The sequence below is a fragment of the Haliotis rufescens genome, unplaced genomic scaffold, assembly GCF_023055435.1.
Source record: "Haliotis rufescens isolate VD_foot unplaced genomic scaffold, xgHalRufe1.0.p SCAF_5, whole genome shotgun sequence".
In the NCBI taxonomy this organism is placed as follows: Eukaryota; Metazoa; Mollusca; class Gastropoda; order Lepetellida; family Haliotidae; genus Haliotis; species Haliotis rufescens.
The window spans coordinates 42768539-42787522 of record NW_025964223.1 but is presented as its reverse complement, the minus strand read 5'-3'; the positions used below and the strand labels follow the sequence as shown (position 1 = coordinate 42787522).

At 37.3% G+C, this 18984-nt stretch overlaps 1 protein-coding gene across 3 annotated transcripts in view; it reads right to left on the bottom strand.

The window, feature by feature from the left end:
• LOC124140041 (synaptotagmin-7-like) overlaps positions 1–18984 on the bottom strand; it is a 444395-nt gene that overhangs the window by 218730 nt on the left and 206681 nt on the right. Inside the window, exon 1 of one of the 3 annotated variants that reach the window (XM_046507386.2) lies at positions 2724–2986. The exons of 1 other annotated variant lie outside the window; for it this stretch is intronic. In XM_046507386.2, the coding sequence (XP_046363342.1) occupies positions 2724–2772 (49 nt within the window). In that variant the 5' untranslated portion in view covers positions 2773–2986. Of the gene's footprint in view, positions 1–2723; positions 2987–18984 lie in introns of those variants that run through there. One more of the 3 variants, XM_046507388.2, reaches the window with a different exon arrangement.

Here is an 18984-nt window from a genome sequence, read left to right as displayed (position 1 = left end):
CAAGACCCAAACAGCCCCTACATCCAAGATGGTACCAAGACCCACAGAGCCTCTATATCAAAGATGGTACCAAGACCCACAGAGCCTCTATAACAAAGGTGGTACCAAGACCCACACAGCCCCTACATCCAAGATGGTACCAAGACCCACACAGCCTCTATAACAAAGATGGTTCCAAGACCCATAGAGCCACTATATCCAAGATGGTACCAAGACCCACAGAGGCCGTACATCCAAGGTGATAAATTACCTGCGAATCCAATATAGCTATCAGACAAAATATTGTGCAGCAAAGCAAAAGCTTAAGAAAATGTACAAAACATGAATTGGGGTAATCCAGAAATGATCACAGAACCAGGTACATGTCACTGATTTGTATGGCACAAACAAAACTACAACAAAGCCACTGTCAGCACTTACAGCATGAGGTCGACATAAGCCTATTTCCTCCGAGAGACATATTCACGTGGAACATTCTCTCACAATAAAGCAAATATTAACTCCAGTCAAACAATATTTTCTATAGCAATAGCATCTCAGGTGCTCTTGTTTCAGTTAAAGAGCGAAACAATTATTATGGATGACGTCAATCTGTCAAATCAATTAAGATCACACAATGTTTCCGAAAGTAAATTTTCACAATCATGTCGACAAACATCCCGAACGTCAGCGGCACATCTCTATCACGATTTCCGATCCCCTATTTGCATGAAATTGGGGAGAACTGACAGATATTAGCCAAGTTCCTCTGTACAAACATACTGTTATACCTTATTTCTAATGTAAATTAGTGTGATTCCTGCTAATTATCCTCTGTGAGCGTCCATAATGAATAAACGTGATCACAAATCTTTGGTCAACTGATCTCTCTCCGTGATTCAATTAGTGTGATAGCTTTCTTATAAACTCATTACCTGAGTATCGCATGATAATTAAATGTATCTAAGCACTGAACAAAATACACTACTATGTCTGCAAAGATTGTTGATTGAAACACTCGTTGATTTCAAATGTATTTTTTTACTTTAAATGGAACATACATGGATGAATTTGGAAAAAACATTTAAGAAGTTTTATTTGTCTTTATTGCTTTTTGTTACATACTAAAACACCATGAAATGCAATAGCAACATCAACAACTTAATAGAGTATTTTATTTATAAATAAGTAAATATTATTTTAGTGTTTGTTGATTAGTCTTTGAAACCTTTAAATTATACTTTGCTTCAACAAAACCAGTTACTCAGTGAATACAATATATGTTCAACAAACCAGGTATTTGCAGTTATAAACATATCAGTATATATATCAACTCTGGTTATAAAAACTTGGATATAACAAATGATCAGCTATGACCACTCTCAGTCATGTTGCCATTTATGGCCCTTTTGTGAACATTTTAATGTTTTGGTGAATATAACACATATAACCAAAAGCATTTAGTTACAAACTCAGTTTTGTTAAAATGCTACTCACAGACGTTAACAAAACACTATCAGTTAACATAATACACACTGTTGTTAACATGTTACAGACAGGTGTCAACAAAGTACAGACAATTGTTAACACAATATATGTTGTTGTTGCCATGATACATACAGACAGTTGTTAAAATGCTATGAGTGGTTAACAAAATACAGACAGTTGTTAACACATGCTATTGTTAACATGCTACAAGCAGCCAACCAAATACAGGCAGTTGTGAATGTGTAAATATATATTATATATATATCTGTAACATTTCTTATACTGATATTTCACTCAGGTCTGGAACTGAAATGGCTATGAAACAATGCATGCCTTAATTGAATTGGTGAGTGAGTGAGTTGGGCTTAACGCCGCTTTTAACAGTATTCCAGTTATATCACAGAGTGTCAGCTTAATGTGGGAGGAAAGCCCGAAGTGATGCAGGTCTGAGATGTTTAACATTTCGGTCAAACTCACGAGCCTGGGTTTGGTGCTGAGAAACCTAGAAACATAATCGGGGTGAACCGGGATTCGAACCCACAATCATAGGTTTCTGGTGTGCCCAAGGGACACAATTCTGTACAGCGAATTGCAGCACCCTAGACGACTGAGCCACCAGTGCCCAGTAATTGATATGGGGTGAAAGAGCATGGTGCTGTTGACCACAATGAGACATGTATAAGAACGACATTATTCGTGTTCATTGACAGAGACATACAGCAAACAGGGAGTCAGTACATATGAAACACCTGTTTTTAAAGATATTATGCATTTTCACCAAAACAGAACCATTTGTTAGAGTTACATCATGGTTTATTACAAGACCTCTGGCCTTGATAGAAAAATATTTCCAGATGAGATATATACGTATCTTTCCTTCCACACAACCAGTATTTACTTTCAAATGATCAAACTAAGCCAAATTATCTGAAACAAAACTGATCTAAACATAAGACAAACAAAACTAAAAATCCTTTTTCAATGCAGGACACCTCATGTCACAACAGGTAAGTGTTCCACTGAAACAAACCCAGGAATACCGATTCTTAAACTATGTATTTTTGACCAGGCCACCACTCATTCCTACACATGAAAACAACATTGTTTTCATAATGAAAACAAAAACATCCACCAGTATCTGAAAGATAACATTACAATCAACCCAAAAAACCAGGACCATTTTCCAAGGTAGACACCCAAATAACATGCACGTACATCCTTTAAATAACCACTTTTTAAACTTTTCTTGAACTTACCTGACTTAACAGCCCACAAAGTAGCCTCAGTAGTGATATTCACTGCCATCTATCACGATTTCCAAGAACCAACTGTCGAGAGATCCAAGAAAATACGAAAGTAGCGACTGACTGCGAGCCTGCTAAACTCCGCTCACAAAATCAATCTGAGAGTATGTAGGGAGAAGCGCCATGACCACGTCGGCTTTACCAAGTTTTAATGATCACTGTTTCCTTGCGCCGCACATGCGTATGAGATGAATTAGGCTCTATAGAGATTTACTCATCTTTTGTCTTCATCCTTCAATGAAATCGGCAGCTAATGGCACCTGGTAACTAGATCCTGTACAATATCTGCTTCCCATGTAGTTTGATGTGGGAAAAAATGGGTTGTTGGTACTCATCTTTTAAAAGAATGAACCTGGTTTCCTGGAGACTGGTCTGTGGTTTACTGGGATAAATTGTAAATTGACCCTTGCCATTCTACCCAGATACGTCAAATCTTGAAATTTCACCACTGCCATATTAACCTGGGTAAATAATTCATGCACACTGTGGCCTAGCTAGTTGAACGGGAATGTGTTTCACATTGTACAGTCAATGTTTGTGTCACACACACAAGGTGAATTCCTGAGATTTTAAATAAAAAATTAACAATGGCTGGGGAAAAAAGCTCAGGATTTTTCCCTGTGGACAAATTCCCATTCATAATGAAACTGAGTGGTGGGGTTAACATGACAGCTGTTGACAGAGCATCGTCTTGCTTCTATATTCATGTATGTAAATCTAATAAAAATGACAGGGATGTGAAATTAACACTTTGTTCACTACATGTGCCTGTCTCCACTGGGTAAACAGAGAGGCCGTAAAAAAACGTGTACAAGTCTTGTCTTTGTAAAATATCCACGATGTTTCTGATTGTTCATAAATGTCATTAGATGGTGGATGGAAGTACCTTTAGATGTCAGTGTTTTATAAGAAGGTAAATACAAAAGGATTGCCAATATCACTGGATCTGTAGTGATCGCTTCTAATAAACAGGGATAAACAGATATGTCTTTCTATTTAAACATACACTTGACATATTATAAGGATGAGTTCGGTGTATAAGGAGAGATAAAAATATCCTTATCAAGGTGGAGTAATTATATGATACTGTAATACAAGAGTTGCAATATGAGTGAGTGAGTGAGTGAGTGAGTGAGTGAGTGAGTGAGTGAGCGAGTCTTTGAACAGAATGACAGTTATATCTACGTGGATGACACAGTGTAAACACTGGTTGTTATATTCATACTTCCATGAACACGAAATAAATTGGTCAATATAAGTCAATTTTTAAATACACACAAATAGAATTATTTAGCCCACATTTTTTTTCATTTCATGGTTCAAGGAGTTCTCCTATCCATTTTGCTTGGTTCGGTCCCAAAAAATATTTTTGCAATAATATCTTTTTTTATTTGCTATGGCTCAAATGTAAACTGTTATTACCTTTTCAAGCGCAGGAACATTTTAAAATATAGTTTATACATATAAGGTTTTATTATTTTGAGGTTTGCAGTGGCCAGAGACTACATGTAATGCATTGGATGATCATTTATTAATACAGTACATGTATTTATAAAAAAGTTAAATTCTACCTTCATCTTTTATGATTTCTGAAGTTTTGTTCTTAATTTTTCTTGATGAATGATTGAGTGGTTGATGAAAAAACATAGCTTAAATTATCTTCATTTTACAAATCTATAAACCAAAATACATTGTTGCCTTCGTCACATACAATGGTTTAACTTTACTATTTGGAGTAAGCACTGCACATAGTTGATTATTACATTGCCTTGTTTTCAATAGAACTGGTTATACAGATAACATTTAAAATAATACAGAATGGGGTTCAAAATAACAAGAACAAACAAATTTTTTTAAAACATGTGTTTTTCATTGAACTCCTGAAAGTATGGTCTGCAGGGTGATTTAAAACAAAAGAAACATGTTGTTCTGATTGTTTCTTAAAATAACCAAAGCTACTTTCCTTCTCGTATTGATCTGACTTTTTTCATATGGAAATTTATTAACAGGCTTGGCAGGAAGAAAACAAGCTACGCTTCGAATGTTAATTACATTCCACGTTTGTGAAACTTCGGATCGGTGGATCCAGAAACATGTTCATAAAAAAATGTTCATAAAAAAATACCCATAATTAGTGCAAGTGGTCATATCCTTCAAGGATCAAAAGCATGTTTAAAGGTACACGACTGTACCGCAATGAACTCCATTTTTTAAAAATTTGCCACTTTAAGTTGCAGATGTTCGGCTCATATCCAGATGACCCAATAATCCTGCAGAATCAAATAACACAGTCCACTTTTTTCAGTCCAACAGAAAGTAAAATGATTATTCTTTATAAAAACACATTCAGAGTAATTAACTTCCTTCCAAATTCTTAGTCTATTAAGTTAAGTCAAGTAAAAAGTGTAAAAAAATACAAACATTTTTTTATGTGCCAGGGGATCCCAACAGAAGAAGAACAAAGTGGACCAAAAAACTGTGAGAAATAGATCTCAAGAAGTATTGTCTGGTAGGAGTCCCAATAGTTTTAATGCTAACATTGTTTTGTGTACGTGGTCCTTGTGTTACCAGCCAGATGGTGTCCAATTTAACAAAAAACAAGCAATTAATAATTCCAAGGAACAACCGGTTGGTACAATACATCATGTTCTTATTCTCACAGGACATACACAATACATTTGGGTTTCTGAAATAAAGTGAGAGAGTGATTAAATACCACTCAAAAAAAGTTAAAGAACACCAATTCTTTCATATGGTGTGGGAGTTAAGAAATGTTTTTGTTTCACTGGGTCTGTATAGTGTCATTGATCATACTATGATACAGCACAATTTTCTAAAAACCGACGGCAAAACATATCTGACAAGTTCATATATCAATAGTTGATATCGATGCTGCACTTAGTTATTTATAATATCAATATCAGTATCAAAACTACTATTAATAATTTACTTTTCCAAACAATAGGTGTGGCTTAACAGGCCACATGAGTGAGTATTCAGGAAATATTGATTAATTACATCAGTTTAATCTCTAGCAATTGTCTAATCTAGGTCATAGTGGGTATGATGATGATGACGATGACGTGACCATGACCATGATGATGATGATGACAGGGCTACCCAATCTGCTATTGTTGGGACTGTAGTTTACGCAGTGTCGTTGCATCTCAATTGTCAATAAGGGTAGGCCAAATGGGGTAGAATAGGTCTTCAGCAACCCATACTTGCCGTAAAAGGTGACTATGCTTGTCGTAAAAGGCGACTAACGGGATCGGGTGGTCGGGCTCGCTGACTTGGTTGATGCATGTGTGTCATCGATCCCAAATGCGTGGATTGATGCTCATGATATCAATCACTGGATTGTCTGGTCCAGACTTGATTATTTACAGACCGCCGTCATATAGCTGGAATATTGCTGAGTGCGGCGTTAAACAACCAACCAACCAACCAACATGCATGCACAGGTGTGTGTGGCTGCTTGTACTAGTCTGGACTTAGACCAGGCCTTAATCCTCATTTCATCCCCTCCATGCTGCGCACCATACAAGGTAACAACAAATACCATCTTATAACATCATTTGGTTTAATGCAGCCAGGAATCAAACCACCAACTTTTCCCGCTCTGGACAGACACTCTATCCACTAGTCCACTATCTCATTTGTGGATTAAGTACAAGATTATTGATAACAATAATTTCTAATAATAATAAAGCTTATATTTGAAGTAACGTTAAATACATTGCTACAACAAATAATAATTCCATGTCCTCCAAAGTTCTACTAGTTTCCTTTCTAGTGAGTGAGTGAGTGAGTGAGTGAGTTGAGTTTAACACCGCTTTTAACATTATTCCAGTTATATCACGGCGTGTCAGCTTAATGTGGGATGAAAGCCCCAAGTGATGCAGATCTCAGACGTTCACCACTTCGCTGAAACCCACGAGCACAGGTATGGTGCTGACAAACCTAGAAACATAAACGTGGCAAACAGGGATTTGAACCCACAATCATAGGTTTCTGGCGTTCCCATGGGACGCAAACTTTGCACAGCGAATCGTGGCGCCTTAGACCACTGGGCCACCCATGCCCCCCAGTTTCCTTTCTAGTATAAATCTTGTCCATTAAAGACTTAGTATGATAAGCTGGTAAAAAAATTTATTTACACATCTACAACAAATATTCATTCCAACTTTGCAAAAATGCCAATTGCTTGTTTCTTATATTTAGCTACAACACTAAGTATGTGAGGGTGAAACTTGATTTTTTTTATATATTTTGAAATCATTCATTAATCATTCTTGGAATCAACAGAAATATCAGCAGAGTCACGAACATGCTTTCACATGAACTTAAACACAAACACCATCTTTAATGCATTGATAAATAAGGATAACGTTGAGTGGAACTGGAATTTTTTTATTTTTAAATCATTGATTAATCATTTTTTAAATCATTGATTAATCATTTTTTAAATCAACAGAAATATGAGTATTGTCAGGAACATGTGCTGCCATACTAACCAGACATTTTAAAAAAAGCAATTCATGTCCAGTGTTTAGATCAGGCAGTCTACGTGTCAGAAAGCAAGAATCCATCCTTCAGTTACAGGTCTCAAACAGTCATCCCTGTCACTGATCCGTGTCACTTCCGACAGAACCAGCGTTAAATGTTCTCGGCCTTTGTCTGAACACACCTATACTATCTAAACACTAAGTTGTATGTGTCAATCAATCGGGTCTATTGATGTGGACAATGTAAAGTAATGAGGATATTTGTGATCCCAAGGACACTGGATGTTGACACAGTGATGGAGTTTACACAATGTCACCTACAGCAGCTCCCATGCACATTAAACATAGATGTTATACATGACAGGTTGTTGCTTCAGTTGGTATTGAAAGTGATGTCAATTAGGCCAAAATAATGATTTTTTACCATCATAAACCAAGCAACTCCTGCTGTAATACTGAAACCATTCTGGATCATTAAATAAACTTGCTGGAGCATGGTCTTAAAGGTTTCCAAAATACATAAGGTAAAAAAGGTATACAGCCAGCCAGCTAAATAAATAATACACTAACAACAGAGGGGTGACACTTGTGAGGAAGCAGCATTCCTAGGGTGACGATAAAGTGTACAGGTAAACCCACTTCCCTACAGTGACACTATGATAAAATATACGGGTAAACCCACTTCCCTACAGTGACACTATGCTAAAATATACGGGTAAACCCACTTCCCTACAGTGACACTATGCTAAAATATACAGGTAAACCCACTTTTCTACAGTGACACTATGCTAAAATGTACAGGTAAACCCACTTTTCTATAGTGACACTATGCTAAAATATACAGGTAAACCCACTTTTCTATAGTGACACTAATGATAAAATGTACAAATTCTCCTACAGTGACACTATGATAAAGTGTACAGGTAAACCCACTTCCCTACAGTGACACTATGCTAAAATATACGGGTAAACCCACTTCCCTACAGTGACACTATGCTAAAATATACAGGTAAACCCACTTCCCTACAGTGACACTATGCTAAAATATACGGGTAAACCCACTTCCCTACAGTGACACTATGCTAAAATATACAGGTAAACCCACTTTTCTACAGTGACACTATGCTAAAATGTACAGGTAAACCCACTTTTCTATAGTGACACTATGCTAAAATATACAGGTAAACCCACTTTTCTACAGTGACACTATGATAAAGTGTACAGGTAAGCCCACTTCCCTACAGTGACACTATGATAAAATATACGGGTAAACCCACTTCCCTACAGTGACACTATGCTAAAATATACGGGTAAACCCACTTCCCTACAGTGACACTATGCTAAAATATACAGGTAAACCCACTTTTCTACAGTGACACTATGCTAAAATGTACAGGTAAACCCACTTTTCTACAGTGACACTATGATAAAATGTATAAATTCTCCTAGAGTGACTCTATGATAAAATGTACAGGTAAACCCATTTTCCTAGAGGGACACCATGATAAAATGTACAGGCAAGCCCACTTCCCTACAGTGACACTATGATAAAATGTACAGGCAAGCCCATTTTCCTAGAGTGACACTATGATAAAATGTACAGGCAAGCCCATTTTCCTAGAGTGACACTATGATAAAATATAGGTAAATCCACTTTCCTAGAATGACATTAATAATAAAATGTGCAGGTAAACCCATTTTCCTAGAGTGACACTTATGATAAAATGAACAGGCAAACCCATTTTCCTAGAGTGACACTATGATAACATGTACACTACTGATAAAATGTACAGGTAAACCCATTTTCCTAGAGTGACACTATTGATAAAAAATGTACAGGTAAATGCAATTTCCTGGAATGACACTAATAGTAAAATGTACAGGTAAACCAATTTTCCTACAGTGACACTATGATAAAATGTACAGGTAAACCCATTTTCCTACAGTGACACTATGATAAAATGAACAGGTAAACCCATTTTCCTAGAGTGACACTATTGATAAAATGTACAGGTAAATGCAATTTCCTGGAATGACACTAATAGTAAAATGTACAGGTAAACCAATTTTCCTTCAGTGACACTATGATAAAATGTACAGGTAAACCCATTTTCCTACAGTGACACTATGATAAAATGAACAGGTAAATGCAATTTCCTGGAACGACACTAATAGTAAAATGTACAGGTAAACCAATTTTCCTACAGTGACACTATGATAAAATGTACTGGTAAACCCGCTTTCCTTGAGTGACACTAATGAAAAAAAGTAAAGGTAAACCCACTTTCCTAGACTGATGATGAAATATTTGACAACACTTTCAGGGGCAACACTGTCCATGAAATGTAAAGTTCAACCCACCTTCCCAAGCGTAGTAGATAGTGATTTGAGATTTACCACACAATATTTCAGTCAAAGCACATCAAACAGTTCAATGTGGGAGGAAATAAGTGACGCAGATCATAAACATTTATGTATTACCACTTTGATGAAATCCCAGTGAATGGCAAAGGATCATAATCAAAACTGATGCTGAAATACAACTAATCCCACAGTGATGATGAAATCCACAGCTACAAACCCACATCCTTCAAACAAGGAAGTGACTGAAAATCATATGACGTCCAGAACATGTTTCTTTTTATCATAACTGATATTGATACACGTCTGTTCCGGATTTAGCACAAGTAATGCCTAATAGGTCCTCAAGGAATTCCATTATGAAACAGACACAAAAGATAAGAATAATCTTCAAGCTCTCATATCTGTCAAGTCTGTCTTTATACAGCAGCACATGGTGGGGAGATCTAGGATGAAGCAGTATTTTCTGTGGGCTGACTGGCTGAGACGCAAAACACAACATGATAAGTTTAGCTTCTTGTCGAGGACTTCCTGGCAACACAGCGAGGAAACAGTGGAGATGTATTGGATAATAAAAACATCTATTACTTTGCTAACAAGGACTGTGTATTTTGGATGCAAGGCCTGGACATTTTTTTACATACATTTTCTTGTTCAATGTGCCATGAAGTAGGATGGGAAATATGAACAGGAAGAGGACTGTGTCAGGTATCATTTGAGTTTAATGTTCTATAAAATAAATAACTAAAAATAATAAAATAATATAAAATCATATTTTAATTCAAAGCTTCATTCATTTATTTTTTTATTTGATTTAAAATTAAGTTATTGGGTTTGTCCATGAAACAAAAATAAAGTGGTATGCCAAATATTTCATTATAATTACGTGTGAGGGCCCAGTTCCACAAAGTGATCTTAGCATAACTTGGGGGGTGATCAGTCAAATCGTTATTTCCCCTTCCCTATTGACCTACTTTTGACATTTTGCTAACCACTGAACTAAATATGTGAGCAAAAAAATATTCTCCATGATTTGATTTTGTTCCAATTTATTTGTGTACTTTAGTTGTGGTAGATCAATAGGCAAAGCTAGTAAATAAAAGTATGTTTTTATAATATCTCAAAAAGGTCATCAACATGAACAATAGTTATACATGGACATGTTCAGCTTGCAACAGTGATTCTGTATACATATATATTTATATATATCTTTTATGAATTCATGATTTGGATCTTTTTATTTGTTCATGAGTTCTGATAATGAATACAATTATTTATCTGTCAAAAACAATAGCTATACATGTACATGTTGACCTTGCAAGAGTGATTCTGTAAATATATATTTACATATATTACTTAATGAATTCATGATTTGGATATTTTATTTGGTATTGAGTATTGATAATGAATACAAATATTCATCTGTATAAAATTTCTTATCTATACAAGGCACAGTGTCAGTACACTTTCTGAAGTCTGAAGTCTTTCATTACTCACCCCGCCTCTGTGGGCTTGTGGTAGAGCGTCCGCCCGGAGAGCGGAAGGTCCGGGGTTCGATCCCCGACCGCGTCATACCAAAATACGTTAAAAGATGGTACTTGTTGTTACCCTGTCTGGCACTCGGCATTAAGGGGCTAAAACAAGGACTGGTCGGCTCGGAGTCAGTATACTGTGTCTGAGTGGGGTATTCATGTTAAACTGCGGCATGGTATCTCAGTGACATCAGTCCGGACTAGTACAAGCAGCCACACAAACACACACACGTACATGCACGTCGCTATATAAGTGCAATAATCTTGGACGCGACGTTAAACCCCATTTCACCTCACCTCATTACTCACTCATTCTGGAAACTTAACTTCAGGATCAGGCGATTCTTTCACATTGCTATAGTTAGTCGGTCATGGCTTGATGAAGTGACTGTAGTAATGTGAAAGAATCATGTGGTCCTTAACTTCTGTTGACTGGTATATAAATAGTTTGGTAGTTGGTGTGAGGGAGAGAGACATGATGACAGTCGTGGAGTTAAGGTCACTCTGTGGATCAGGGATCCAGGCTTAACTAAATTATGATGATGTCTTGGAAGTTCAAGTTTGATATTATGGTAAAATAATGGGTAGAAAGGACTTTTAAAAAGATCATCTATGTTGAAATGTAGAATTGGAAATATTTACAATGTCTAAGTGCTACAAGAACATATGTAGACATGGGACAACTTTCTCGCTATATTTAATATTGGGATTTGTTGTAATGATTTGGTCATGCACCTGAACCAACTATGGTGACAGTCTCATGATTGAGAGCTTCACTGTGTACTGTGGCATTTTCTGCAGCTTTACAAATATCAACTGCATTAGCACAGGTTAGCTGTCTCTCTTTCAAAAGTGAATGTTGAGTTTTTCTATCCCTAATCTCCCGTCCGATTCTGTCTCTCAAAAGTGTGTCCACACAGATATCCCAATAATTGCATGTTTTGACTACTTGGTGTTCTAGTATGAGCGGGGAAAATGTACACTCTCTTTCTGATAATGCTTATTGAAGACATAAGTGTCATTGACTTCGCCAATAGCAAACCTGTCAAAATTGGCAATAATTTCATCAATTGTTCGATTCTGATCATCAGACTCGAAATGAAAACCATTGTAGATCCTCAGTGCAGTGTTCCTAACACAATTAAGAAATAGTGCAATTTGATAAGGCTGATCATATGTGTTCAGGTGATTCAATATGACAAAGTTATTCAATTTGTGCTTTAATAACTTTCAGTTCTCAGTGATACTGGAGCCCTCTAGAATAAAAGGTGCAGACAAAACCAGAAGAGGGGTGGTCGGGTAGCCTGGTGGTTAAAGCGTTCGCTTGTCACGCCGAAGACCCGGGTTCGATTCCCGACATGGGTACAATGTGTGAAGCCCATTTCTGGTGTCCCCTGCCGTGTTATTGCTGGAATATTGCTAAAAGCAGCGTAAAACCATATTCACTCACTCACTCACTCAAAACCAGGAGGTGCTCATGAGGTGCTCACAATCAGTAGTGAGAGAGAAAATGGGATTCTGCTGGCATGCTTCAGTGTCATAATAGAATCAGAGTGACCTTGAGGAGTACATCTTCCCGAGGCAAGGGCGTTAACTGACTATAAAAGTCCAGTTTCCACCCTTGCTGAACTAGGCTGGAATTTCTGAGCTCGATCGCAGCGCCACCAGTGGCTATTATGAGTTATGTCCCTTCTATGTACCTTTTATTAACCAATCAGATTCATTCTTTCATATCACTTGCATTTGCTTCAAACAAAACGGCGGTATCCAGTCAAGACAATCTGATTGCTAATCAACCTGAATATTGTATTAAAACATGTCTTACCCTGTGAAATGCATCAAACCACTTCAGCACATTCATTAAAAACATGAAAAGATTTGCAAAATATCTTTCGACGCCCAATTGACGGTACACAAGCTTTGCAAATCCTCACGCAGCAGTTGACCGAAATCTGAACGTTGAAATCCATGTTGGCGTACCAGATGTCTAGTTCGTTTCGCGATTTTGATTGGACTATACATAGATTCATTCGTCCAGCTAATATACAACTCCATAATTCCAGCCTAGTTTGGCAAGGGTGGAAACTGGACTTATAAAGTCAGTTGATGCCCTTGCCTCGGGAAGATGGAGGAGAAGGGTCCACACAGCCACCATGTTTCGTGTTGTAATTTTTCCAAGAATAACCATAGACAGGTCGACAATAGTGATCTTTACTGAGCAATGGAGGATGCATCAACAGCATCCCATGGGCGTATTCCTTATCACTTGCATACGGCATACAAACGAGCATCACGCAACAGAAATCAACAAACAATATTTCCTTAAACAGAAGCATGAATTTAATAGATGCTTTTAATTGATGCTTTTAATAGATGCTTTTAATAGATGCCAGGTCTCTGATAGGCACCAGGCCTCCAATACACATTGTGTCTAGAAATTCAGTCACATGATCCACATGTGAAAATTGAAATAGGTCAATCAGCAGTACATGCAAATAATTACTATTAGGACCCTCGGACCCCTTTAGTGCGTCCTTGGTCCATTCAGACCACCAAAGAGGTCGGGTCCAAGGGTCCTTGTGTTGACATAATAATTTCACCAAGAGTAATCCACTGTTTTATTATTCCTAAATATATTTAAAAAGTTGAATATTTCACCTTTTAGTGTTATTGATTTCCTAGTTATCTAGCATTTAAACGTGATCTTTAGAAAGATCGGCGAACCATGTACGGCCTCTTGCAGATGAGTTTTCTTACAAGAGACAAGTCAGTAATCGAGGTCTGTTTTCTGTTGTAAGGTCATCATTCAAATTTATTGTTTCGTCATGTGATATGAGGAAAAAAACAAAAAATTCAAAGAAGAGGTACATAAATGTGCTGTAGGGTTTACAGACTGATAAGTTGTAAGTTGTAATGAGAATATACAGGTAATGTTGAAATGTGTCAATCAAGACTGTGAACCAATCTGTTCTTGAAGCTAAGACCGGATCTAAAATAGAAGCTGGATCTGATATGTTTGTGTGTTTGTTGTTTGAAGCTGCACTCAGTAATATTCCAGCGATACGACAGCGGTCTGTAAATAATCAACTCTGGAACAGACAATCCAATGATTGATATCATGAGCATCGATCCTAGCAATTGGGATACGATGACATTAATCAACCAAGTCACCAGCCTGACCACCCGGTCCCATTAGTCAACTCTTACGACATGCAGTCGCCTTTTACAGCAAGCATGGGTGTATGAAGACCTATTCTTACTCGGATCTTCGCACATGAGCTGGATCTGAAATAGAGGCCATATCTCAAATAGAGACCAAATCTCAAATAAAAGCTGGATCTCAAACAGATGCTACAGGTTCTTCTACACCAAATCAGAACCAGTTTGGACAGTGCGGTTTTCGTAGAGAGCCTTCAGTGCAGATCGAGAGGTATCTGCAGGCTGTGATTGGAGGATATTCTGTAAGATTTTTATGTCTTTCAAATGTACATCCATCCAGTTATTAAAACTAACCATGTTTTTCTATATTTAGTACTGTCTTTTTCAACATGACGACTTATGCTGAATGTGACCACAGCTTTTTTTTAAGTAGGTGACATTTGGTGCGAAACTGGGGGTGGTGTGTTTAGCTTCCTGTACTCTGAAAAGGAGCTGGCTAAGCTAGTCATTTTTTATTTTTTTATTGCTGCTCTAAGGCAGAAACTGTGCACACACGTACAGGTAATAGCTGTTGAATGCTTAGTTAATTAAAAAACAAATATAACGTTACTATAGAAGTCTATGGGAAAACATTTGGTTGTGTGTAACCTGCAGGCTTCAATAAATGCTTGGTCATGCCAGACTGAGTAAGTAATTGTTTTACACCGCTTTTAGCACTATTCCAGCAATATGGGAGGAGACACTTTAAAAAGGTTTTACACATCGTACCCATGTGGAGACTCGTACCCAATGTGATGAAGAAAAAAAAAAACAAATGTTAACCATACAGCTATACCCATCTGTCTGGGTCATGTCAGATAAAATACACACCGGGAGCATCTGTTTGAGGAAATATGGTATAGTTTTCAGTCATTCACTTAAAACGTTGGCTATGGCTCCTTAAAGAGACAATCTAGCCCCACTGCCCGGTGGCCATCAGTCCAGACACTGTAATTGGTGTACTGTGTGAAACTGACACCTTGTCTCTATGTAATTCAGGGCAATCATCCACTGATATAGAACATCATAAAAATTGTGTTAGCACAAGACAGACGAAATGGTATTTTAATGCATCAAATAAATATACAGATATGTAATGAAAATAAGGTATTTCCAGCTTAAAAGTTTTATTTCACTGATGGGGAAACAAAAGTGATATTTGCTGGAATGGCTTCTAACTAAATAAAGTTAATTATGATAGCAAATGTTCCTAATGAAATGAAAATAGAAATGTCACTTTCATCATATTGGTCGTTAAATTGAAAGCCATTGAAGTAGAGATAATTTTTATATTAAGGCCATGCTTTTTTAATTTTATGTTTGACAGATTTATTCCAGCTTTTCCATACAAGTTGTTCGAAATAAAAATAAAAATAAATAGCTGTGTCATTTATGTATTGACTTATTTATCTATTGATATGAAAGTCATTCTGCCATGGAGTTAAAACTGCAGGTGGCCTCTTGAATTACTGACAGTGATGAAGACATGGAATTTATATATAACATGTTTTATTGTATATAAGGGTCTATATTACTAGCGGGAATAAATATTTTTATGTTTAATTGTTTTCTGAACTGTCCGCTTTTCAGTAGGGGTGACGGGATCATGAAACGAAAAAGACAAAATGTGTGGCCTAAGGAATGACAAGGATTGTACTTCACATTACATGTAATAATATCCTGAGTGAGTGAGTGAGTTGGGTTTAACGCCGCTTTTAACAGTATTCCAGTTATATCACGGCATCTCAGCTTAATGTGGGAGGAAAGCCCGAAGTGATGCAGGTCTCAGACGTTTACCACTTCAGTGAAACCCACGAGCACGGGTACGGTGCTGACAAACCTAGAAACATAATTGGGGCGAGCCGGGATTCGAATCATAGGTTTCAATCATAGGTTTCTGCTGTGTTCAAGGGACGCAACTCTGCACAGCGAATCGCGGCGCCTTAGACGACTGGGCCACCCGTGCCCCCAATAATATCCTCGAGGACCTCCATAGTTTATGAGGCGGAGGAGTGTCCCTTCAAGAGGGTACTCAAACATGGCTGCCACTTCCTTAATTGCTGCCAATATCCATCCTACAAGGTTAAAAACTATAATTAAAGACTACATATTGCAACAGTAAGAGACAAAGAAAGACATGTTTACATTTGGGTTACTACATTCCAGAGATCAGAACGGTTTCTTACTGATCAAGAATGCAAAATATTGATCTTTAAAGGGACAGTACGTCAACGGTTCTGTGTGTTTTTAAATCATGCTTGAAATAATTTCTGAGTGTGACGCACATGCCCGATACAGTTCTCAAATCAAAACAATAGAGCTCCACACAGTGAGGCCAACAACAGTTGTTTTAATAGAGGCAAATTGGAGAGAAAGTTTGTGTGTTTTTCTTACGGACAGGATACAAAATGCTACTTGCCAGCTTGATTAGATTAGTTGGTTGGTTGGTTTGATGTTTAACGCCGCATTCAGCAATATTCCAGCTATATGACAGCGGTCTGTAAATAATCGAGTCTGGGCCAGACAATCAAGGGATTAATATCATGAGCATCTTTCCATGCAATTGGGATACAATGACATGCATCAACCATGCATCTACTCCCTGAATAGAATCCGACCTCGCCTTTTTCAGACAAGTCCATTGTATGAACAGTGAGTTTTGTATTGGTAGTTCCTGCATATTCTCACAATCCTCATGTCAATTATCTGTACATTGTTTCCCAATACCGATTGTCATATCTCTCCCACTTTTGGATGCAATCATTCAGCCACTGCGTTTATCTGCTTTGCACAGCTAAATCTATTGGGAACAACTCACTAGACACTTTGATCTCAAACATAACATCATCCAATATACAACATCAACCAAGATGTGAGCTCATGTTCGAATCTCCAGGAATGACATCATGATAGAACAATGTTTCATCGTGAAATATACCACGCTTCATTCTTCATTTTCTTTGCGATAAATCGTGTAGCTGTGCATTCACAACTGGCTTCGTTTATGTGTATGTAATTAAAACTGTCTGAATATTTATGTCATGTTCTCCCATCCTGTCATTCATAAGATGAAGAGACAAGAAGCAGCCCTAAAATGAGGTGTATGTGTAATAAAGAAGTTGTTCACCATAATACACCTATAAAGGCTCAGTGATGTACAAGTTGTTTCATCATTTGATGTTATATGCATTGAAATAACAAAGTGTTTGTTTGTTGTTTAACGCCGCACTCAGAAATATTCCAGCTATATGACAGCGGTCTGTAAATAATCAAGACTGGACCCGACAATCCAGTGATTGATTTCATGAGTCGATCCACACTATTGGGATACGATGACGTATCAACCAAGTCGGTGAGCCCAACCACCCGATCCCATTAGTCGCCTCTTACAACATAGTCGCCTCTTACAACATAGTCGCCTTTTACGGCAAGCATGGGTTGCTGAAGACCTGTTCTAACCCGGATCTTCACGGGTCAAGATAACCAAGTGAACCAAGTAGCTTCTATATAGAATATCCTAATCATCAGAAATCGCTAATAAAAGAATGTCTTCATCCAATGAAGCATAACTGTGGGCTTTTCTTTCAAGTCTATTCAGAAGAGTAGTGATAAAATCTCTATATAATGAAAATGTACAACACACCAAATTAGCAATTAGCCTCTCTAAAATGATTGCTTTGGCAACACAGGACCAGTAGGCAAACACAATGAAAGAATTAGTGTGAATTATGTAGCTCTCAGACAGTTATAAATAGAGTCGTGATCGGCACGACACCATCAAAGATATTACTGAAGAACAGTCCATGAATTATTTGGGAGAAATGGAATTGTCTGCCATGTTTATCTAATCCTAGGGCCTCAGTACAAAGACTGGGCATGAGAAACACCTACAAAAAATGTGAGTTTGATATACCATTCATCTTGGAAAGGTTACAGTCAAGTCTTGTTAATCCGACATGGTTGGTTGCATATGAATATGTCGGATTAACGAGTATGTCGGATAAACAAAATTAAGTGGTGTCAACGTTTAAAAAGCATAGTCTGGAATTAAAATCGCCAGTTTGAAACAGATGCCGCAAAGTTCATAGTTGGCGAAAGGTCATTCTGACATGGTAGCGGTACCAAGAACTTGTATCCAATTTAATGAGAATGAGGTAATCTAAGCAGGTGATTAATCCTGTTTTCTTTATTTAAAGCATTACTTGTTTATTGTTAAGCAAGTGTATCTCTGCAGCCATTGTAATATGCAGCTACCAGCCAACTCGTCTCGCATCAGAACACAGGGAATTGTGTACCGTATTTTCTTGAGTATAGTGCGCACTTTTTTTCGAAAAAACACAGCTGTGTAGAAGGGGGTGCGCATTATACACGAATTATGAGTTTGGATGTTTTTTCCCCCATGGAAAGACATTGCCGTGAGCACGAAACACCGGGAATACCATGTCAACAAATCCATACTGAAGTACGCAAAATAATTATGTAATTACACTGTCTGGCTATAAAAAGTGTTCTTTGTATATCTGGACTTATGTTTGTAACTTATTTCATTGATTTTATTCAAAATTCCTTATAATCTGATAATATTGTTTTTATTAATTTCGGCGAAATCGTGTG